Below are 24,912 nucleotides of genomic sequence, written 5' to 3' on the forward strand. Positions count from 1 at the left end.
GATTTCAATTCAGTACTCAAACTTAAGGCCACAATATCCAATTCTTGTGACAGGAAGTGTATTGTTAGTCCCGCCCTCCTCCCACTCAGTTGGTCAAGTTCCCGCCCCAACACTTGTCACTCATCTTGATGAGCCGTCTACCTTGAAGCAGCATCTAACTTGAGGCTGAGGTAACTAGCATCCATAAAGCCTCCACAGATGTTGAAGAAGCAGATGGAAAACAAAAAAAAACGCAACTCTGATGTTCTCCATTTAGCTTCGCTGTTCTTTCTTTTCTTACTGCATTCTTCCATTATTGTTGTTGCTATTAGGATGAATGCAGTTTTCTGATATATTGGACCAATGTTGGCCTACTATTAAATATCAGATATCAGCCAGTCAGTGTGGTCCACCTCTGATATGATGGAGGTTCCTCCCTGACCACAGATCTGGAAAAACAGTCTGGAAAAACCTCTTTTGCACATTTATTCATTTAATTCAGCATTTTTTGGTAAATTAGTTCTCAAATTAAAGGCTTAATGTAGCCTATCCCATAATGTCCCTGTCATTGAATATGTGAAGAGGGTCACCCTGCTTTAAGGAGCTGTTAACCCTAAAAGAATTTCATTAGTCTGGGTTTCAATGGAGAGTTTTAGTGTCCCATGATGGTCTAAACGATGATTTGGAATGAAATTCTGTGGGAAACACCTTCATCTTTTGGCATGAAAATGGTCAAATTTAAAGATATTGATTATCAGCGCAAAATATCGGCTATCAGCGACTTCAGTCTAAAACAAAAACCCATATTGGTCCAATCCTAGTTGCTATGCTTCTGTGGCCACTAGCCTCACCTTGATAGCCACAACCAGCTCACCACTGGCCACGCCCATAAGACACACCCACATCAACATCATTGAAAAGCCAATTTCAGGCAAACGGGGGCTAAGACATGTACACACAGGGTCCCAGACAGACACAGACTGATACTGCAGAATATATCTTATTTATTTATATATATTTTCATTTTTTTTAAAAGTTGCATATTGCAGCTTTAAAGTTTGCCACTGAGCCTTGAACTCACAGCACATTTGGATTTAGACTTTGGTATTACACTGGAATGTTACCCCGGGCAGGGATATTGTCAAAACGGAGAAAGTTCAACCTGAATTGTCAGAACTTGTCTTTTAACTAGACTTTGTTATTGGAATTTTTATTTTATTTTATTTTTTTTTATTAAAGACCCCCAAGCAAGTCTGGATACTCATGAAACCCACTAATTTGATCCTCTTTGGGGATACAGGCAGCCGTTTTAGAAGTCTTTAAATTTTCACAGCCTCAGTCAGAATTTAATGTGGAACGCCTTGCATATTGAGTGCTCAGATCGGAGCTTTCTCCTGGCAGGGATGCCAAAAAGTGAGCCCCCCCGAAAATATATTCATGAATTTGATCCAGCCGGCGAGACGTCAAGTTCTAGCTAGATTGGTCTTTAGAAGGAATTAATTTAAAAGCCAGCTCAGCAAATCCGAACCGATAAGCGTCTCAGCAAGTTTTCTTTTTTCGTGACAATTGGTTTATCTTCATTAATTTGTATCTGATACAGACTCTTTATAGCGCTGACACATCCCATCGAAACTCATTTCGGTTTCTGTCCTTATCTGGGAAGGTAGCCAGATGCCGCTCGGTGACAGCAGGTTTGATGGGAACAGAACGGACGTGAGGGGGAATCGAGATCTGTAACCCGGCAGAATGTAAATGCTTCCTTAAATGTCCAGTCATGGAAAGAGTCGGCCAACTTACTGACAGAAGTCTATTCAAAAAAAGAGACAAAAACAAAACTTATCTTTTGCCCTTTAGTTTCTGCTTTTCTTCCCCCCTCTCTTCATTTAACCTCGATGGTACTTACCATGATATATGCGATGCATTTACTTCATAGCGTTTTATGTCAGACTAAAAAGGTTATTGTTCATGTACTGCAGTTAATGAGATTATCCTCTGCTGGCAAAGTCACATGGAGGAAACGATGATCAACAGAGAATTCCACACGTCGCCGTTTTACATGACATGTCACACTTTAGTCATTTGGCTGGCGCTCTTATCCAAATGAGGTCACCGGTAGAAGAAGCTTCAATGCCTAGATCATTAACATTACAAGCAAGCGATCGTAAGGAGGTCAAGAAGTACGTCACGCCGCCCTCTTGCCACTAAACATTCCGCCCCGTCTGCTTGCTCCGCTCGCTTTAAAAATAAATAAATCTCTCTCACTATTCCTGGCACTCGCTCACATATGATTGTCAGAAGAATCTTACAAGGGCGCTAACTCACCTTTGCACTTCTTAATTCTGGTCGCTTATAATTTTGGGCGATCAAGGAGCGGAACTCATCATGAAAACAGCGTCAGCTAAAGGCCTAAGATATGAAATATAAATGTAAACCATGGCAGTATTTCTGACCCTAAAATGATGATGTCAGAGAGAGGGGGCAGGAACAAAGAAATAAAAAAGGGGCTAAAGAGAAGGTTAGCAGGGTTTTTTATGATTCAGTGGGGAGAGAGCGGTGTGACGAACGTTAACGGCGTAATGAAAGAGTTCTGTCAAGGGTCAGTTTGTCATAATTAAAGTACACTTTATATCAGCAACTATTTGAGTCAACAGCCTCTGCAGCAAAGCTTCTTTTCACAGAACAATGAACACAGTCGAGCCCCGCAGGATTTCACACGTTTCTCTAATTATCGAGATTGTGATTATTGCAAACAGCTGTGCGCTTGATTCTGATTAGGTTTTTTTTGGGGGGGGAAAAACTGCAAGGCAATTTGCACCGTTTTCTGTGTTTATTTGCGGTACAAGCACGGGGACTGGTGGGAAATGTGAGCCGCAAAAACAAACTTGATGGTTTTCTTGTGAAGTGCTTTATTTATTCTGCTAGAGATCTATGAAAATATCCACTCAATAATCATTCTCTGAAAGGATTTGAGGGTGTTTTTGTGTGTATGACCAAATTGCATGACCCTGCAATATTCGCAGGGAAGTGATGATATTGCAAAAGAAAAATCTCATGATTGCAAAAAAAATGTACCCCCGCCGCTGGAGGCCGTCGCTCCCAGAATAACAAAAGTTTTGGACCGCAACTTTTTGTTCAGGTTTTTTGCCCCGTTCTTATCTCCACTCCTCCAGCAGCTGTTTGTGTTTTTTATTTTCCCTCCCGGCTCATTTTCCCCTGCCGGCAACTTTCATGCCATAGCGAGGTGTTCTGTATTGACTCAGTATGAATTACATGGTTTTAGGGGGGGAATTGTGAAGCAGCCTCGCCCACATAATTACTTCAGAGAAAACCTATTTGCTAAAAACCATGGCTCCGAGGTAAACTGGGCCCATATGGCCAGTCGGTGTGGACGGACAGAACAGCGCGCACGTCCCGTTCCACAAAACCAATTTGATTCCCTTTGTGCATATTTTGGCTGGTGTGAGATAAACAGACACTTTGACAAAAGGTTTACAGACAAGGTGAAATGCTTTGCACCGACGCTTCAAATGCGTCTTAGGCCGCAGCCAGCGGAGCTTGCATGAATTATTACTCTTCCAAGGTCATGACAGAGATGGTTATTCAACAGAAATATAGTCCATGTAAAGGTTTTTTTCATAATGTATTTGTTTCCCTTTCTTTTATGTTGGTTTTCAGTCTCAAAGTGTGATCCGAGGACAGCCAGTGTGGTGTTTTTTAATTTAGTCTCCATCTTTGGTTCTCAGCCTCATTGCTGTGGTGTTTCTGCACTGCACTTCCCAGAGATCACCTGTCAATCAAACAGTGTGGGCGGAGCTTGGATTTTCTGTGGATGCAGTTTGAGTTTCGAAAACTGCGAAACTCAATCTGCAATAGCAAAAAAAGAAAAGAAAAATGTTTTCTCATGAAAATGTCACAGATTATTAGCAGAAGAGTCCTGTTGATAGCATGTTGTTGAGGTTACAATCACAACTTTTTCACCTTGGTAGCTAATTCTTCATATCATAACGTAGACCTATTTCATAATAAATGGCAAAAAAATATTATATTTTTAATTTTCTTGTATTTTTATATGAAAACTGTCCTGGAAAACAGTGTATTTTTAGTGGTGTTCCAGTAGGCGTACATAAAAATTCCACCTAATAATATGATCACAGATTTTTGAACAACCCCCCGACTTCCCAACTTTCAAAGTGACAGAGTGGCAACATGCTACAGCAGTGGAAACCCTGCTTCCTATTCCTAAGACACCATGGTTGGGCTCTGGCGGCTGGAATTTATTCAGTTTGAAGAATCTGGAATTTGTGACAGCTCAAGAAAGCATTTCACAGTGGATTGCTTCACCGACTACAGTATGCAACCGGCTTCGCTGCCTTTTTCTCTCCCTTTTTTGTTCTGGTCCAACCCCGTCCGCTTCTGAACATTCCCACCTTGCGTTATGTCCCGACCCCTTTATCCCATTCAAACTGGAAATATGTCGAATTACGGAAGCAAGACGCCATCAAAATACTGTTTCCTTGTGACTTTAAACCTTTTTACAGCTCCGCATCTTTTCTCAATTCACCTCTCAATTCTCAGGCTACCATGGTCAGAAACTCAGCCAGGCGGTGTCAACATTCTGCCCACTACTGTGCGATTTCTCCTTTGTGTGTGTGTGTGTGTGTGTTCTTGTACTGCTATCCTTGTGGGAACCACTTTGACATGAGTTTTAGACCTTCAGAGTGAGGACATTTTTGTGGAGTGAGGTCATTCCTCACTCTTTCAAGGGGTTTAGGACTAGGATTCAAGGGGTTTAGGACTAGGATTTGGGTTTAGGGTTAAGATCAGAATTAGGATTAGTTAGGGGACAAAGCTTTGAAAACCAATAAGTGCAAGGGCACAGGAACTGAAGAAACCCTAGAATAGGATTAAGGTTAGGGTTAAGGTCAGAGGTCAAGGTAGTTACCTGGTAGTCGTTGCTGGAGGTCTTGTAGGGTTAAGGTTCAGGGTCGAGGTCAAAGGTCAGGGAAGTCACCTGGATGTCTTATACTGTAGGCACTGAGGGGTCTAATGGAGGGTTGGGGTTACAGGTCAGAGGTTAAAGATCAGAGGTTAGGGATTTGAGGGCTAGTGGATAGGGAGTGAATGTAGTCAACGGAAGGTCCTCATAAGAATAGAAGTACAAGGAAGTGTGTGTGTGTCTGTATGAAGCAAGAGGCCTTCTAGCTTCCTCAGTCTCTCTCTCTCACACACACGCACACACACACTGACAGCTTGGATCGCCCCCCAGACAGTAGCTGTTGCCGAGTGACTCTCTTTGCTTCTAAATTGCCTTTTTACAGCACCCTGTCTTCTAGGACAAGAAGCCTTCCAGCTGCTCCGATCATCACCATGGGTTTGCTGTGAGGATGCTTAGAGGGCAATGCTCTGAGGTCCTATATGCCTTAAACTTTGTCTCCTCCTGCAGATCATATTTAAAACAACCTCCGGGTATCAATATTACGGGAGTGGCCCGTGCTGTAATAGTTGGAGTAGATATTAATGGATGTTCTACGACAGAGCGTACAATATAGATGTTTTATTTTATGTCTCATTTTCTAGAATATAACAAATCTCATTAAAGAGGTTGTGAGACAATGATTGTGATGGGATTTTACGATGACCCATTACTTTTTGCATTGCGCTCGTAACTCCTCCTTTGGTGATTTTCATGTTTTATTTCAGTTGAAGGACTGCATGGTTCCTCCATGGGTTGAGAACATTCTACCACCCTTATACCGACTTATGGAACCGTTTCAAACCCCATTGGTTAAAATCAAAATGCATGCTGGTCAATCTTTTTGTTTGTTTTTAACCTTTGAAATTTCCCAGAAAACTCAGTTAACTCGCCTTCATGTCTTCCCCAAGCTCATCAACATCACTTCTTTTCCTCCTCCTCATTCAGGGGCCTGATATCCTTGAACTCGAGTGACACCTACTACCTGGAGCCAATCAGAGGCCTGGATCCTCTCCACCATTCACTGTTGAGCACCGAGGAGCTGTCAATCAAAGGTGGACGTTGCGGCCACGGCCATCAGACCGGACACCCCAGCCACATCGCCGATCTCCTTAAACCATTGCATCAAAGGGTGAGTCTCCCAGACACCAACTCTAGAATATCAATATGCTCAATATGCTTTTATTGTTAATTTTTGTTTTATATGTCTGACCAGAGAAGTCATTCCAGTGTGCTGTGGGAGGATTTTACTCAAGAGTCTGTAAAACCTGCAATGAAACCTGCCTCACCCTGCCTTAAAGTCCTGCTAACCCACTAAAACAGTTTCGTTAGTCTGGCTTTCAATGGAGATTTTTAGTATCCCTTGATGGTCTACATGCTGTTTCACCTTTGGTATCGGTATCAGCCTCCAAAAACCTAGACCAGTGAATCTCCTGAACAAACCAGAAGAAGACAGATTGAGAAGTCACAGTGGACAAAACAACAGCTCCGGACGTTTTTTTTTTTTTGACATTTTGCAGATTGCCGCTCCTCTCCCCGAAGCTCCGCAAACAAAAACGGCAAAGGTCGGAAAGTAAATAGCACACATCGAGCCCGGTGCCGTCTCCTGGCCAGACACACAGCTCCGGATGACACTGCAAATAAAGAATCCCAGAATCCAAACTCTCCGGCAAAGCAAACAGCAAAGACTTTCTCCACCCTATTGTACATTTCCCTCCCCATCAGCTTCAGCTCAAAGACATATTTACACAGCGAGCCCAGTAGACGTCTTCTGGGTGTTGAATGAGATTCTCAATTTAGCTATCATGACATGTCAGTGGGACTGGGCAAAGCTTTGTGTTGTTTGTAACGAACTGAATGAATACCGACTCTTGATTATATTCAAAAAGACGCCTGTGATTCATTTCTACCTCAGAGTCGTAATTCTCTTTTGGATCGGATGATTACACAGCTGAATGGAATCACCAATCGGGTCTGTGGAGGAAACGGTCATCTTTGTCATATGCAAAAAACCTAATATTGGATTTCTCTCTGCGCCGTTGCCGAGCGCCAAATCACTCCCGCGCCACCTGGAAACGGGTAGAATTATGGCCTCGGCCGGGCTCGCCAGGGCGGTTTACCCCTCAACGACGAGTCTATTTCGGTGTCCCTCCACGGAGGGGGAGAAAGTCCAATTTGCTCAGCTGCGGTCGCTGATGATAAAATGGCTCCTCGGTGGGCCCTTCTGGCTCCCTCTCTGTCTCGACTGGGACAAAGAGGCGAGGAGAAATGTTTTCGCTCTCTCTTTCTTTTCTTCTCATTTTTATTCCCGCATTTATCATTTTCCCATTTCTCAATCGTTTTAAAGCGTCTTCCTCTTTCTCACCGTTTTCCTCTCCTTGTACGGCGAAGCCCCTCTCAGCTCTCCGCCCGCACATCATCCTTTTCCCCTCTTTCTTTATCTTCCCTCCTGCGCCATACCTCTTGGCTCTCCCAATTCCCTCAACTGCCACCCATTAATCCTGGGTTGTTATGCAGAAATGCCAGCCACAGCAGACCCCAGACTGAGTCTCCAGGCTCGGGCCACTATTCGCCTCTCAAGTAAACAATGAGATGTGTGTGTGTGTGTGTGTGTGTGTGTGTGTGTGTGTGTGTGTGTGGAGCTGCTGCAGGCTACACAGCTCCACAGGCCGCCTTCACAGCGCCACGGATCCCCCGCCGATCCACAGTATCGGTGTGGAGTCTAGGCCGAGCCAAGGCAGCGGTCCCTCTACGCGTAAATCAATGAGTTTTAATTACAGCAGAGCCTTTCCCTAATGGCCGTAATCAAGCATTAGCAAGGCGGAAACTTAATGATGGAAAGATATAAGGAATCGTAAAACTTTGTAAACAAACGGCAGCGCGGATGGCTGCGTGGTTCTCACACTGATTGGGGTTCTGACCTCTTTATGTGCCACTTTGCGTGCCTTTCTCACTGCGTAGTTGCAAGGTTTTGCCCTGTTTGCCTGGTTTTACATTAACCACTTTGGCTAATATGGAGTTTTGAGGCAGATACCGATACCAATATCAGTACCGATCATCAGCATCGTTAAATTTGTCCATTTTCATGTCAAACAAATTCCAAATATTCAGTGTTTCCCCTGTAATTGTTTTCTTGTCAGGGTGGAAAAGCCTTTGAAACAGCATTTATATCATCATGGGACACTAAAACTCTCCACTGAAACTCTCAATAATAAGAAGAATCAGAATAACAACATCCATATTTATGAAGAATCTGGTCCCAACCCTATTAGTCCAAAGTCCGACCCTATTAACCACAATTTCCCTTTGTCTTATCCCCAGGTAAAAAGGAACGCCTGGGGCACCACCAAGTACATGGAGCTCTACATTGTGGCTGACAGCACACTGGTAAGCTTACCGTAATTACCCACCTACCCCCCCACACACAGCGGACCATTCATGGGTACACCAGTTGGCGCAGCATTGTCCATTGATGTCAAACAGCCATAAAATGATGCAGAAGGACGGAAACAGAGCCCACATCTTGGACAATTATCTCATTTGGGGCTAATGGGGCTCTTTCATACTGAGTGCTGTGAGCGAGCAAGCGGCCGCCATAATAGCCATGCTGAGGCAAAAGCATGTGAAGACAAGTAGGAGGGATTTGTCTGGCTAATGAGGGAATGTTTTTAGGTGTGTTCTAATGGTAGAGAAGCTTTTAAATAGACACTGAGCCCCGGCGATGAGATGCTACGTCTTCATAAAAGTCCGTTTCGGGGGTTCTGGTTGGCTACTGTCTGGTCCATTAATGCCATGGTAACAGTACATGGTGACCGATAAGGAGGTTTTAGAGTCCGGTCCACTCCTTCTGTAATTGGTGTAATTATGATGATGGAGTAGGGCCGGACCGGCAAAATGGGACTTGTTGGGTTATTAATTTATTTCCACGGTTCATCCGTCTCTGCAGGGAACTTTTGAAAGGATTATCCCTACATTTTATTTATCTTTCTTGACCGGTGACTGCCATTCGCGCCACTAATACTTTCCCATCTTCCCTGTCACCCAGTACAAACGACAAAACAAGGACTATCAGAAAACCAAGCTGAGGATAATGGAAATTGCCAATTACGTGGATAAGGTAAGCCAGATACTCAACCCGATAGCGTCTAAACTAATAGATAGTGTCATAGTCCGGCTCCCTAAATCACCGCCGTCACATAAGGTCTTGTATCCATATCTTGATATTCTGTTTCATCCATTACTAATCTACTTTGCCCCCTCCCGGCTCGTCGGCCCTTGCCGTGCCGAGGAAATTACTGAAGTGATTGGAAATGACATTCTGTTCAACAGTGTAAACAAATACCTGGTATCGGGCCTCACCGGGATTGTTTAACCGCACTGTGATTTAATCTAAGTGGCCCTTCAACGGCCCTTCACAGCTTGTGTAGGTAGAGAACATTGAGAAACATTGCCTTGTGTGACCAGACTATGTTATGGGAACTTATAGCGAGGCTGTTGTGTGTGTGTGTGTACATGTGTGTTCAGTTCTACAGGGCTCTGAACATCCGTGTGCCTCTGATCGGTCTGGAGGTTTGGACGGAGAGGGATCAGTGCATTGTCACAGAGGAGCCCAACGCCACCCTCTGGTCCTTCCTCCAGTGGAGGCAGAAGCTGAAGTCCCGCAAGAAACACGACAACGCCCAGCTGCTCACGTGAGACAGCCACACACACATTTTTTTAACCTTTTATCCAGGGGCAAGTTGACTGAGCACCACTGCCTCACATTCATACAGTTTCACACACGCACAGTGGGACCTGACCAGTACAAGCCACAGTCAAAAAACCTTCTCCAACTTCGTGACCCAAGAGTCTGCAGGTTTTCATTCCAACCACACACTACGGAGCTAATTTCACCGATTAAGGGTCTTTCTTAATCCGTTCTTGTGTCCTCAATGACGCATTTGACGTAATATCTAATGGCTGATTCCAAGACAAAAGAACGCCGAGGATGGATAAAGATCCTGGAAGATTACTTCCCAACTGAGGACGCATTGGATGGTGGCTTTGTCAATGAGAGTGAATAGGAAGCCCCAAGATTCACTGCGAAAACATCGCATCCAAACAGCGCATCCGTCTATAGCACAGCAATGGTAAAATCAGCTGGGAAAATGAACAGCTGTGCGTCTTAATTAATCACGCGACGTCAAACACACAAACTCATCGCTCGTCGCAAACTGTAAAGACGCTTGTTCTCGTTTGTTCTCTCCAAGACAACTTGGGAAGATCGTTCTCCACAAGGACACCAATCTAAGAATTCATGGATTCGATATTCACCTCAACGCACCTTTAAACCAGACAGGAGGAGGTAAAATCACCTGCTTTAAGTGTTTGTTTGGAGCGAAAACCTGCCGACTCTTGGCTCTCCAAAAGTGAATACACAAGTCATTATTCTACCTCAGCTGAAAAGAAATGTGATTCCCTCCCCATCCTCCCGTCACCTGAGCCTCCTCATTATGGGATCTTAATAACATAAACACTCCCAACCTTTGGTCTGAACAGCCCCAAATAATTTCAGACTTCGTTAGTGAGGAAATTGACATATGATTAGCTAAACAGGGATTTTATTAAGCAAAAGATCTCGCCTCAGTTAGGCGTAATTGGGGCTGAACACCTCAGCGCGCCGGCAGCGACGGCAGCACAGCTTGACTGCCGGCGCACACACACACACTCACACACGCACGCACACACTTATACACAACACCACCATCCATAAACAGTCAATTGGTGGCCCCGCACGCTTCGTAATTAGTTTTTGCAGATACCGGAGGGCCTATTTTGTTTTGATTCATCAGACAGCGCTTGATTTTGTTTTTGGATGCTAAGTGACAACCGCCAAGAGACCGCATGCTAGATTGAGGTTCCTCGCACGGCCTCTGCCGCAATCTGACGGGCTTATCATGACCGCCGCCGCGCAACGCCGCCGCATCTGCAATCGATGTGCGCCCACCGCGGAGCCAACAAGTCGATAGGGAGGAGATTAAGGTTAAGTGATTTTTAGTTGTGCGCGTGTGTGTGTGTGTTTGTTTGATAGCGGAGTGATTTTCAAGGGGACGACCATCGGGATGGCACCGCTGGAGGGGATGTGCAGCCTGGAGAACTCCGGAGGCATCAATGTGGTACGTGGCTTCAGGAGGAAAGGGAATAAAAAAAAGTTTTTTTCCGTTCTCTAACGGACTCTCTCCCTTTGTCCCTCAATCTTTTCTCCCAGCTTGAATCCATTTTCTATTGATTGTGTCATGCACATTTGTGTGTGTGTGCATGTGTGTTCTTGTATTTCTGTACTTACGGGGACCAGATGGACCAGAAGTGAGGACATTTTGCCGGTCCTCATTTCTACATGGAGTTTTAGGTTTAGGATTTGGTTTAGGATTAAAATTAGAATTAGGATTAGGTTTAGGTCAGGGTTAAGGTACTAAATTCAGCTTTGTTTTCATTTTCACATTTAGCTTCAGTTTTGAAATTGCCGTTATATTTCATTCTGCACTGGAAAATGTGTAGGAATCCTGTTGGGCAAATCTGCTGCGTTTCAATTAGTAAAGACGGGACGCTCTTTTCTGTCGCAGCCCCACTTCATGATTTAGGCCGATATAACAGCTGGATTTTTACACTCTAATCTTCCCCGTGCCAGATTTCAATTTAACATCATGACACTCGCCGACACCACGCTGTAGCCATGTGTTCGTGTGACTCCATATGGACGGAACGGGGGAGGGCAGGGGAGATCGATAGCTTTTCCGAGCTTGATTAGCTCCTAATAGGCTATTAGCTGTCCTCTCCTGGGCGGAGGCGGCCTGTGGAATCCTAATGTACTGTAGCTGACCGAGCTCCGGAGTCACTGCGCAGGACCAGCACACACTTCAAACAACACACATCTTATTTTCGCGGTTTGGCCCTCGGTGCACAGAGCGACCTCCGAGCGCTAAACGGCTAGTCAGGCGGTCTAGATTCCACTGTACATTTGCATTTCAGAAGGCGTGTACAGTAGTGTGTGCATCCCCGTTCCATACAACATGCATAATTCAAAGACACAGTTAAGAGTGAATGACAGGTTTCTTGCTCAGTGGATCAAAGACAGCTAATTACGTCTGAATGCAGTCACTGATGTGTGTGTGTGCGTGCATGTGTGTGTGTCCTTGCTCTTCTATCCTTGTGAGAACCAGAGTTTTAGAACTTAAGAGTAAAGGCATTTTTGGCTGGTCCTCACTTCTTCAAGGGGTTAGTTTAGGGTTAGGATTTGGGTTTAGGATTAAGATTAGAACTAGGTTAGGGTAAGGGTTAAAGTTAGTTTAGGGTTAGGGCTTGGATGTAGGGTTCAAGGAAAAATCTGTCCCACAAACACTTTTTCCTCACAAGTATAGTAATTCAAACATAAGTGTGTTTGTGTTTATACAGACATTCCTCTTTGTCTGCGTACGGTTTCGCTCTCGTCTTTGAGCCGCTAAATGACGGCTCCCTTTCCCTTCCTATTCCCCCCACACAGGACCACTCCGACCTGCCCATCGGCGCGGCGGCCACCATGGCCCACGAGATCGGCCACAACTTTGGCATGAGCCACGACCACGAGGGCTGCTGCGTGGAGGCCACCGCCGAGCAGGGCGGCTGCGTGATGGCTGCCGCCACCGGGTGAGCCTCAGGCGCCGCTGCAGCGCAGACTGCGTTACCTTCGCTGACAGCTTGACACGTGAATGACGATTTCATCAGCACCCAGAAAAAACAAAAGTCACGTATTAATGTGGCTGCCTTTTTATACGATGAAAGGAACTAGGGTTGCTGTTGTGCCCCCTCAGATTTTTTTTCATACTTCCCATGTTCTATTCCCATTTTTTACATATTCTGTATACAGCAACAATTTGATGATTTCACTGGCTGGAACCTAAAGGTGCTTATGGTACTTCTTCTTGTCCCAGGCATCCGTTTCCACGGGTCTTCAGCCGCTGCAGCAAGCGAGACCTGGACAGCTACTTCCAGAAGGGAGGGGGCATGTGTCTCTACAACATGCCCAACATGAAGGACCTGGTGGGGGGCAAGAGGTGCGGCAATGGCTTCGTGGAGGACGGAGAAGAGTGCGATTGTGGAGAACCTGAGGTAAGGGAAAAACCTTTGGGGTTTTTGGCTAAGCTTCTCGTAGTAAACACAGTCACTTTCCATGCAAATTAAGTTTATGTTACTAGAGCTTTACTGATACTGTCTGTAGTATCTGGATCAGGTACTTAGATTGGCAAATGAAGCTTCTCGATATAGGTTCTTAAATTACATGTGCTTTGGTGCAATATAAAACTTTTCTGGTGGGAGGAAAAATGTCTCCTGACATGGAAAATGCTGAAATGCTGCTATTTGTGAAGTTCATAGGCAGAGCAAACGTATAAAAGAGAAGACTTGGCTATACAGGCTAAATGCCATTCTGTTTTATTAGGCATACCACCTGTTTAATCTGTTGAACTATTCTGAATAAACTGTTTTTATCTGTTAACCTATTCTGAATAAGCTGTTAACCTATTCTGAATAAGCCTATTCTGAGTAAACTGTAGTTAAAGCCTCTAGCCAATGTTATGTAGCCTGTTTTTTATTTGATTGCAGATTTCTCTACTATGGTCAGTGCATAATTTGATGAATGAACAAAGCACTTTGAAGCACTTTTTGATTGTTTTAGAACATGCCAATATTAGGAAGCATGAATGACTGTAAATTGAGTAGCACTTGGATTGGTGCTCATACTGGCTCATCTTCTCAATAAAGCACTCTGTTGCTTTCGGCGCACCTCCAGATGTTACTGAGAGAAAATACGGCACTTCTTCCTCTTTTACTTACCTCGCGTTACTCCGGCCTCATCGCTTATGCGCGCCGCGTCGTGTTGTGCAACAGATTCGAAAGAGCGTCGAAAGTTTCCTCATCTCGGGACGAGGCGCTTGCGCTCGATAGACCCAAAGGTTAAGTAAACCCCTCTCTGGTTCAAGCGGCAGCGCAAATTGAAAACAGAGGAAAGCAAATTGGTAGCTGACAGCAGCAAACGCCGCCAATGGGCTGTTTGTTATGACTCCCGCTCCGAGCGTAGCTGACAGTCAAGCGCAGGCTGCTGACAAGCCACCTGTTCTTAGCATTGCAAATGAGACAAGCAACAGAACGCCGCTTAATGGTCTCACCTTGTGATTTCCCCCCCTGCCTCAGACAAATGTAGGATACACCTCCCCGACAAACATATGGGTGTTTATTTCCGGCTACGCCAATCATATACGACTTTTTTTCTCAGGCAGGGAAGGAACTCAGAATCCCTGCAGCTACCAGTATTTATCACTAGTAAGACCAATGGATTTGGGGGTCTAAGAGAAGGTCAACAAGCTATCAATTGTTGAGGGTAAATGTAATTATATCTACGATTTCCTTATGTGATTTTGAAAATCTAACAAGACTGTTTCTTACTGAAAGTGGGTCTGGGAAACGTCAGGCTGCGTACGAGTCAGTAGATCTTTTTTGTTGTTGTTTTCACCCATAATCCCCGCTCCATTCTCTCCCGGCGGTATAATTGGCTTTTTTTTTTTTTTTTTTTTTCATCCCTCGACACCCACATTCGTTTAGAGTGCAACTGTGTCGCAGCGGAGGGCGCCATGGCAACGGCAGATGTCATCTTCATCTTTGTCGTGTGACACGAGAGCGCCGGCGAACAGACATCTCTCTCTCTCTTTATTTTTATTTTCCTCCCCGCTGACATCTGTCGCAACTTTGACACTCAGTCATTCAGTGCTGTCACCCTTCTGCCACCTCTGAACTGCAGTGCCTGATGGGTAGTGTGTGTGTGTGTGTGTGTGTGTGTGTGTGTGTGTGTGTGTGAGATGAGAGTATAGGTTGAGGTCGGGTTGCCCAAACGATGGCCTGGCATTGAGTGTGTGGGTGTACAAGACAATGTAGGCAATGGAAGAGCTGCACTGATTTAGCTGTGATAACGATAATGTGTGTATGTGTGTGTGTGTTTGACTTTTAACAGGAATGTACCAATGAGTGCTGCAATGCAAACAACTGCACCTTGAAGGAGGAGGCACAGTGCGCCCATGGAGTCTGCTGTGAGGGCTGCAAAGTAAGACACACACACACACACACACACACACACACACAGAGCGGCGTGGGCGGAAACTCGTTTGCAATAGTATTTCAGTATCTGCCATATCTAGTTCATTTTGAATCAGCGTCTTGACATACTGTATCTACAGAGTCGATATCAAGTCCCATCACAGCATCGCTTGTCATCTTCAAAATCACACAAGCATTTTTTCATCTCGCCGTTTCAAACGCAAATTCTTGACGTTCCTCTCTGATATACAGTATTATGGAAATCCAGTTTGTTTTAACCTGACACGTAAGGCAAAATAAATAACAGACAAAGGCAGCACGCAATAACTTATGCGATGTTTGGAGAGATACGACTACCTCGCATCCCCTATTACGTGCTGTAATTTCACATACTGTTTTTCTTCATATTCTCATTTTCTGTCCCATTTGTCATATATTGTATATATATTAATATTATAGAACTTATTACACTGAGGCAGATGCTTCATATTTTTTGATGTATTCTCATATCTTACAATCTTCATTCTTTTTTTCCTCTCAATAAGTTCTACCGCTACTACTGCTGTTATTTTGCATATCCTAATACTGCTGTAATCCATATTTTTTTCACACTTTCATCCATGCATTTCTACTTAACTAGTGTACTGTATATACTCAAAATACTTTTTCCTTTTCTTCACTCATTTTTTCTATTGTACTGCTTAGTTTTGTCAGTTGAAATGAAAATACCAATAAATATATACATGTAAAACTAGTAAACATGTTGTCCCCCACAAACGATGAAGGTAACCCTTGGGCCAATGAGTAATAAGATGCATCATCATCCCAGTTTCATCATAAACGGACCAGTGGTATAGAAGTTATGGGCTTTCAAAGTTAGACATTTTGATCTTTAATTGTAGCGCCCGCATTCTAGCGCCCAATTGGTGCAAACAGTGCCAAGATCCCTCATCCCTCCAAGTTTCATCAAAATCAGACTTGGTCCTAAAGTTGTTAGGGATATTTTGGTTGTGTTATTCTACGCTCTATAGGTGATAATCGCTTATCTTATCTTCTTGCCCCCCCTCCCCACCCCGTGTTCTCCTTGGTTTGGGTTTGGGCAGTGGTAGCGCTGTCGCCTCCCAGCAAGAAGGTCCTGGGTTCAATTCCCGCCTGGGTCGCTGTTGGCACTGGGGGTATGTTCTCCCCATGCCTTCGGTGCCAAGTGCCCAGGTGGGTTATCTCATGAAAAGGGGCCTTTCTGTGTGGAGTTTGCATGTTCTCCCCATGCTCACCTGGGGGTTTCCTCCATACGATAAGAACCCCCCACTAAAAACAAGAAAAGAAGAAGTTGGTCCCCGGGTGCCACGCTGCAGGCTTCCCACCGCTCCTGGCCTGCCCGAGGAGGAGGACGAGCCAGGATGGGATAAAAGCGGAGAATAAATTTCACGGCGCCATTCAGCATGTGTGTGTGTGTGCTGCCACCGAACATGTGTGTGCATGCGGTGTGGTTGTTGTGACGAAAATAAAGATGGGTTTGTCTGTCCCTGTTTGTTTGTTTGTTTTGTCCGTGCCAGTTGAAGCAGGCAGGCACCATGTGCCGCGGTCCGGCGGGGGCGTGCGACCTGCCGGAGTACTGCACCGGGGCCTCACCTTACTGTCCCACCAACGTCTACCTGCTGGATGGCTCCTCCTGTCAGTACGGGGTCGCCTACTGCTACAACGGCATGTGCCTCACCCACGAACAGCAATGCCTGCAGCTCTGGGGTTACGGTACGGAAACCAGTTCCTCTTGCCACTTTCATCTCTGTCCTTTACAAGCAGAAACTGACTGCTAATCAGTTGTTTAGCTCAGACTCCAGAGTTTATCGCAACCATCTATGGACGGTGGCATTAGAAACTCCAGCTATACCCACTTTTAAACCACATTAGCATAGTTAACGATAAGGATCTCCTCCCTTGGCCTTTATTGGCACGGTTAGTGATGTGTATCAGCCACATTTACATACGATAACACGTGCCTGATAGGGATCTACACCTTCAACCCCATTTAGCATATCACTGTTGTCATGTGAAAACCTCGTACCTCCAACTTCATGCTTTAACTTCAACTGAAGGACTACATGGTTCCTCTATGGGTTGAGAAAATTCTACGACCTCAATGCTGATGAAACCCTTTTCAGAACACACTGAATAAACTGAAAAATGTGCAGTGATCAAGCTAAAAGAAAAGCTGTTTTTCTTAGTTGCTGAAAAGTTGCCATTTTGCAGATTCCAGGTATTCGCCTGACAGTTACGATAGGTCAGACTTGTTGTAAACATATCTGATTTACAAACTAGCAAACGTAGCTAGTATGGGCTAGCTAGCTACAGAGAGTTTTGGAGTAGAGACTAGAGCTAAAGACAAGACAGTTTACTGTGTCACAGTAACCTACATTTGGAAACAAATCCACCTTATCACACTATTCACTTTTACTTAGAGTATTGCTGTATTGACTTACACGATACCACGACAATCTTTTTCAGACATCTCTCTTTTTCTAGCCTTGTTACATGTTTAGACATTATTAGTGAACAGCCAGTTCTCCAGTGGACCTCCATGATGGCGTCAGCTGTGGGAGGTTTGTGGTTGATGACGTCATATGCTAATCTGCATGTTAATATATTTGCTACACATCCGCTCTTAGCGGCTGGAGTTGCTATGCTATGTATGGAAAGCACTGTGAACATCAGACTTTTCTGGGTAGACAAGCAAGTAGCGCAAATCAACATCAGCTGTACCAATTTGCTGCCAAATGCTTTGAGAGTCAACACATGAACATTGTTTCCCATGGTCAGAAAATGTTGATTTGTTGCTAGCAGCCTCTGAGAAATAAAGTCGCCAGGGGGGTCTGAAAAGTGGCTAAATCTAGTGATGAAGTCACCAAGTTAACAACAGTAGATTGACATGATGCACTGTGGTCACAGGAGCCCGGCCAGCCCATGACGCCTGCTTTGAAGACGTCAACGCGGCGGGGAATGCATTTGGGAATTGTGGCAAAGATGGACAAGGCAACTACATGAAGTGTGAGAAGAGGTGAGAGATACTGTTGATCCTGACACATCTTGTACACACATAACTATACATGTCTTGTATTAGTTGTATGACAATACAACTACTTACTATGGTTGATTTACTGTGTGCAATGCACTGTGGCATCTGAGTCTGCAAAAATGACTTGATCTAACTGTACAGGAGGTCTAACAATGCAGAAGTTGAGTTACTAGATTTTGATTTGGACCTGCGATTGATGACCTGATGGAGAAAACCTCCGGCCCTCTTACTACCACGGTTCATTACTTTCATATTTCTCGCCTAGAAGTTCAGTTGTCACCGCTGTAAACCACACTTCTTTTCTTAGGTGCTCTTAGCAAACACACTTCTGCTGAACTTAGCGTTTCCTCTTAAGTACTCCTAACGCACGCACATACATACTGTACACACACACACACACACACACAGAGTCAGGTCCTCTGTACACTGTCAACACAGAGACAGTTTCTATGGCGCGGTGCCAGAGCTAATTAATGGAGCCAAATTAGCAGCTTAGCTATGCAAATGAGACTCCGGATTAAGGTGGTTGACGGCTGCCTTGTATGATACGCCACTGCCCAAATCCATTACGGAGTCCCATAGGAGTCATTAGAGTGTTTTCTGGCCACAGTGACTGAGAGAGCTGATTAGAGGATATGTAAATGCACTATCTGCATGTTATTAAGACATGCGAATAGTCTGTGAGGCCCAAGTCGCACAGCCGCTATCCGTCCATCATTTTGTAATCCTCTTCTGTTCATTTGTTTTACTGATGATACACTATGGATGTGTGTGTGTGTGTGTGTGTGTGTGTTGGGGCTGTGGTCGCCTAGCTTAGAGACACTTGTAACCAGAAGGTTGCCGGTTTGAATCCCTCAACCTTCATTTCTTTGTGTGTGTGTGTATTTGTGTCTATCTGTCTCCAGCGACGCCAAGTGTGGTAAGATCCAGTGCCACAGCGCCGCCAAGAAGCCCAAGGGCACCAACGCCGTGTCCATCGACACCACCATCAAGACGGACGGCATCGAGGTGAAGTGCCGGGGCACCTACGTGTACAGCACCCAGGATGGCCAGGGCGACCTGCCCGACCCCGGCCTGGTCATGACCGGCACCAAGTGTGGAGAGGGCAAGGTGGGCATCCAGGCTGGGCGGATGATCAATAAATAAAGTAGAGTTTGCCCATATAGAAGGGAAATAAGTATGATTTTTACTGTCCCATAGCACAAAGTGACCATAACATATCTGCAGGGGGTTGATAGCGTCACTGATTAATACCAATGACTCAACGATTAGTTACCCAGGTGCTGAGATTTCTGGCTTTCAAACTCACTTTCTGACCCGTACTCTATTACGGAATTTAAAAAACACACCCACTGGAGTTTCAAGACTCCAACACATTTCAGCTACAAAGGCTAGAAAGCCTAGTTCTCACGCCAAAAAAAGCAAATAACAAAGCAGTGTTATTGTTCCAGTATTTAGCATGGTGCAGGGGCCATTAAGACTAGTTTTTGGGTCACACTTTATGAAAGTGTTGGGTCAGGTGAAAGGTTAAAGGTCGGGACGCAGGTGAGCAGGAGGATCACACGATTTTTACCGTACATTCTAGCAGTCTGAAAACAGCAAATCAAAAACAAGATTCCCCAGCAAGTGACTACACACTAGGCAGGATAGTGGCTACACATGGTGATGTAGTACCTCTTCATTAGAGATTTCTGCTGGATTTCTACTCTAATTAGATACTACTCTATATTGGAAAATCGTTTGTGTCAATTACAGGCAACCGTAGCTCTAGGGAACAGGAGACAATTGGACAAATTTAATGATAATATTGGCACAAAATATTGTCTATCATTGGCCTCCATAAACCCATATCAGTCGAACCCTAAAATAAAGTGATTTGTTAAGGTATGTTTACATGCACCAATGCATATAAACTTTTTTTTTCTTACATGTGTAGTCATATAATCTTACATTCCAGCATACCAGATTAATATTCTTTTTTTCCAAACCCTTTTTGGAGCAACTTTCGAGGATTTCAAGGCTTTCCGCTATTCTCCATCATTCTATTCTGTGCTTTGTCTAAGTGGATGAATATGTGCAGAAAGAATGTTATTCATTCCAATCAAGGAAAGTAGTCAGTTTAAGTGTTTCCATGGCTAGTCGCCATTAATATTCACCTATGGAACCGATTATCAAGTGAAACTGAATTTCACTGGGAATGGGCAAGTCTGTTCTGTTTCAGGTGGTTATGTGGGGCATTTTGATTCTGATTGGGCTATTATTCTGATTATTAATGGAATATTCAGCTCCGAGTAAACCCCATATCTGACTCACACACACATACACACAGAAATCACACCGTATATGTGCTGAATTATGCATGTGAAATACAGATATGTGAAAATATACCCATGCACACACACACACACACACACACACACACACGCACATAAATATCTGCAATCACCCCCTATTCCACCAGTGAATTTTATTTCTCCGGCTGTCTATATTGCTCCTGCTCTGCACCACATCCCAGTCACTTGAATACCATTTCCAGCATTGTGCAAGGCACAATGAAAGGGCTGAATACTGCTGCATGAGTAATATATTATAAATAGGCAGCAGAGAATATTGTCTGCCATCCAGCATGATGAATCTTGAGTCATCGTATTGAGCGACCTCTTCTTATGTATAAATGCACACATAAGCACAAAGCCTCCGGTCCTAATCACACAGTCATCCACACAAAAGCGGATTCCTCTGTTTCCAATAGTGCACCAACAACAGCAGCGGCAAAAGACACACTCCTAATGCAAATACTGATGCTAATATTAGTGCTAATATCGACCAGTGATGTAGTGGTAAATAAAAAGGAGGGCAACCACTTAATACTATTTTTTTGTTAGTTATCATCTATATGCTTATACTTTTTATACTTTTCAAATATTACAGCTCCTGTTCTCGTGTTCCTTTATGAATTTGGTTATTTTTTTCACGTCCCTGAACTATTTTTAACCATGTTGGTAAAGCACTGTGGCTTACATTGTTGGTGCCATATGAATAACATTTGACTTGATTTGATTTTGAACCACTGATATGAACACAAATCAATTATATTTTTCAAAAAAGTTTTTTTTTTCCTTAAAAGATCCTATCCTCGCATAACTTCCATCAATTTCATACTCCTTACTATGATGTATACACTCAATTTAGCTCATAAAGATTTATATAAATGTACCCTCCACTACATCCCTGATACCAATACTGATACTAATACTTATCCAAATAATAATACATAACTACTACTACTACCAAGAATATGAATGATGTTTCTGCACAGTTCAAAACAAAGTTGCAAAGCTCTTTACAGTACAGAAAATATGACTGTAGCATAAATGTAAACGGTCATTAAAAGAAGGAGTGTACTGTAAGGGTATAAACAAGTCTATAAAAAAAATCATTACATACTGTAAAAGCAAGTCTATAAAAGTGGTGATTTTCAAAGTGATTTAAAAGAGGATACTGATGCTGCTTGCCCAATCTCCTCAGGCTGGCAACTTGTTCCAAAGCCCAAGGGCACTGGCAAAGGGCCACTCGAATCAGCGTGTGTGTGTGTGTATGTACTGTACGTGTGTGTGTGTGAACTGTAATACGATGAGCAGTGTGTGATCATTCTGTTTGTGTTGCCACAGGTGTGCAGAGACCGCCGATGCCAAAATGCCTCTTTTACCGAGCTGGAGACTTGCATCGCACGCTGTCGCGGCAACGGGGTACACACACACACTCCGACACACACACACACCCACACACACACAAAGTCATGCGACAGACTCGACTCACTTAGCTGCCGGGCACGGCTCCCTAATCTTATTGTCACACTGTGTCCTTGGGCAAAGGTAGAGCTTTTCAGCGCTGTCACCCGGTCTGCTGTAAAAAGGCAGGGAAATAGATGGCTGGAATACAACAGCAACTGAAGTGATGAACTATTTATTGGAGCGGTACAAGCTCGCCCGAGGCAGATAAGGCAGAATCGCACAGAGTTTACGAGCCAATAACCAAGCTCAGGTGCCGAGTGTCCGGGGCTTAAACACCTGTTACCATCAGAGAGGATTGCCTTCTAGATTGGGGTTTTCCATCAGTGAGTTTTGAATTGACCCCTGCAGTCACGGTCGGGTAGCGGAGTGTATTGATGCGGCTTTGATTCCTCCTGTCCAGTCTTTGCTGAAAGACAGAGAATCCGATGTTGAATCTTGAAAGACAAAGATATGATAATGTGACATGGAATCCCCTCAGGAGTTTGTGATTTTGCAGATTTCACAAAGGCTTAAAAATGTCAAAGCTTTCATGAACTGGATATAGGTTGAACACTAGGATTGGAATTCAATACTGCATATGAACAATATAAAGAGATGGAGAGGAAGAGCAGAGAGAATGAACGCAGACACACATTACTTAAACAATGAAGTGACAAACCGAACCATAACAGGTTTATATTTTGTCATTTTTCAGAAAGGCAGTAAACAAGCATTTCTGGCTGCACTGGTCTAAAAAAAGGAATACAACAGGTTAATGCAATATGGCAGTTGCCATTAATGTTTGACCAATATGGGTTTTTGACGGATGATCATTTTGGACTGAAGCTGCTGACAGCTGATATGTTGCGCTGATATCCATTATCTCTAAAGCCACGGGAAACTGAAAGCTGTGATTTCTCTGCAGTTGTGCTGCTTTGTTCCCTTTTGGGATTTAATAAAGATTGCACGTTTTTAAAAAAAAAAAAGCAGTATTCCTATACGGAGGAAGGCCTTATTGTGTAATGGAATGATTTTTCTATGGCATGAACACATGAAACACAACTATAAATGATTGTTCTAAGGAATTAAGAACACAATGAAATTAGAACATGAATTCTAATGTTATGCTTTATTAGCTAAGATTATAACCAACTTTTTCAAGCCAAATCAGCCACTATGGTTAGGTAACGTTAACTAATAATAAACTGAACCACAAAAAACAGACCCATTCAAGACAATATTGACCGACTCACACACACACACCTTGTATGGAGGATGGTGGGTTTACATTTTGTCACTTGTCATCCTCTGGTTTGTTAGGTTTGTACACATAAGGCTGTATTTACTCTATTCTACCTGCTCCTACATGAGCCGTTGTTCCACTACTAAAAGGTTGTTTTTTGTTGTTTTTTGCTTATCCTTGAGGAACTGTTTACAATTGACGAATCACAGGTTCATTTGCCCAAATAAGGGATTCTGGATTCTGGATGGAGCTAAGGACACTTCAGCTACCTCTTCAGCAGTGTTTATATGCAGTGAATGGCCTTTCTGCTCTTTCCGACCTTGGTGCACGGATAAAAAGATACTCGACTGTGACGGGGGAAAATGAAGGCTATACAAACCTTCTTTCTCAGTGCTTTAAATATGATCATTCATTAAAGTATTCAATGTTTCAGCCAGAATTGTATTCTTGTCAGGGTGGAAAAGCCTCTGAAACAGCATATAGACCATCATGGAACACTAAAACGCCAATATCGGCCCCATATATCGGTTTAATTTGCACCTTGAACCGCTTCGTTGCTGGTTTTGACCCTGAGAGTTTGACACCTAGACTGAGATTTCGCACCTCCGATGACTTTAAAGGTCAGCTCTCTCTCTGTTTACCCCATCTATAAGCAGCGGGCTTACCACTCCGCCTCGGCATTTGATGAGGATTGGAAAAACACCAGACATGCCCCCTCTCCTCCTTTTTGATCCCCTTCCCTTTCTTGTCTTTACTTTGTTGTGCTGCGCTTTTTGTCCCTCTTTTGTTTGCTCCCTCGCTGCGTAACAGCAGACGAATAATGAAAATGGCTTTGAGTCGGGATAATTCTGAAAAGACAGTTTTTGCCTCCCTCCCATCTTAGGTTCTCCCCCCACCCCCCCCCACCCCCCACCCCCCACCCCCTGTGCTGGCACTTCTTTATTTTTCATTATCATTTGGTTCGTATTGATCCTCAGGCTTTTGGAGAGCAGTGGATGTTCACGCAAACAAACAGGAATAATGAGCAGGGTGGGGAGTGCAACCCAGTTCTGAGAGCAGTAGTTTGCATCTTTTTAAAAACTTTCTACTGGGGATTTTAGTTTGAGAAGCGTGGAAGATATACGAGACGACAGAGGTGGGGACTCGAGTCACAATTTTAACTGCTTGAGACTTGACTTGATGCAGAGAAGACTTGAGACTTGACTTGATGCAGAGAAGACTTGAGACTTGACTTGACTTGGGTTCTGGTGACTTGAAAAGGTTTCTAAAGTCTTGACATGAGATCTTGTGTTTGTGTAAATGACTCAGATTGAAAGTGATGAGATTTGTTCCAGCAGACGACTGAATTTAAATTCTGTTTTCTGAATTTGTATGGAATGTTTGAATTAATTGAAGTTGAAACTGATTATAGAAATCAAACTCATGATGCTCTTACCAAGTTTTTATCCTATTAAAACCATATTGCATTGAAAAGTCCTAGATATTTAGTTTTCTTTAAGATATTAAATTGATACTGGACTCTTGATTTGTTCTGACTTGACTTGCAGTTCTACATTTAGACTTGAGACTTGACTTGAGACTTGTGCCTCAAGACTTGAGACTGACTTGGGATGATACAGAAATGCCTTTTAAAAATACGGTCTTCAAAAACAGCTTGAGGAATATTCAGGAGGAAACCACACCGGGTCGTAAATGTTTTGCCAGGATATAAAGCATTTATCCTTTTCATTTACCGTGCGCTTTCTCCACAACTCCAAAAAGTACTAAAACA

The 24,912-nt window shown here is 43.8% G+C and overlaps 1 protein-coding gene across 1 annotated transcript in view; it reads left to right on the top strand.

Moving 5' to 3' along the window:
- The window catches only part of adam19a (ADAM metallopeptidase domain 19a), a 123,263-nt gene that overhangs the window by 83,845 nt on the left and 14,506 nt on the right, over positions 1-24,912 (top strand). The window contains exons 6-17 of the mRNA XM_071926069.2: positions 5,900-6,083; positions 8,273-8,338; positions 8,997-9,068; positions 9,476-9,642; positions 11,022-11,106; positions 12,471-12,613; positions 12,898-13,075; positions 14,970-15,059; positions 16,609-16,804; positions 17,999-18,107; positions 19,031-19,235; positions 21,797-21,874. Coding sequence (XP_071782170.1) covers positions 5,900-6,083; positions 8,273-8,338; positions 8,997-9,068; positions 9,476-9,642; positions 11,022-11,106; positions 12,471-12,613; positions 12,898-13,075; positions 14,970-15,059; positions 16,609-16,804; positions 17,999-18,107; positions 19,031-19,235; positions 21,797-21,874 — 1,573 coding nt within the window. The remainder of the gene's footprint in view (positions 1-5,899; positions 6,084-8,272; positions 8,339-8,996; positions 9,069-9,475; positions 9,643-11,021; positions 11,107-12,470; positions 12,614-12,897; positions 13,076-14,969; positions 15,060-16,608; positions 16,805-17,998; positions 18,108-19,030; positions 19,236-21,796; positions 21,875-24,912) is intronic.

This window comes from Centroberyx gerrardi, chromosome 23, assembly GCF_048128805.1.
Source record: "Centroberyx gerrardi isolate f3 chromosome 23, fCenGer3.hap1.cur.20231027, whole genome shotgun sequence".
Lineage (NCBI taxonomy): Eukaryota > Metazoa > Chordata > Actinopteri > Beryciformes > Berycidae > Centroberyx > Centroberyx gerrardi.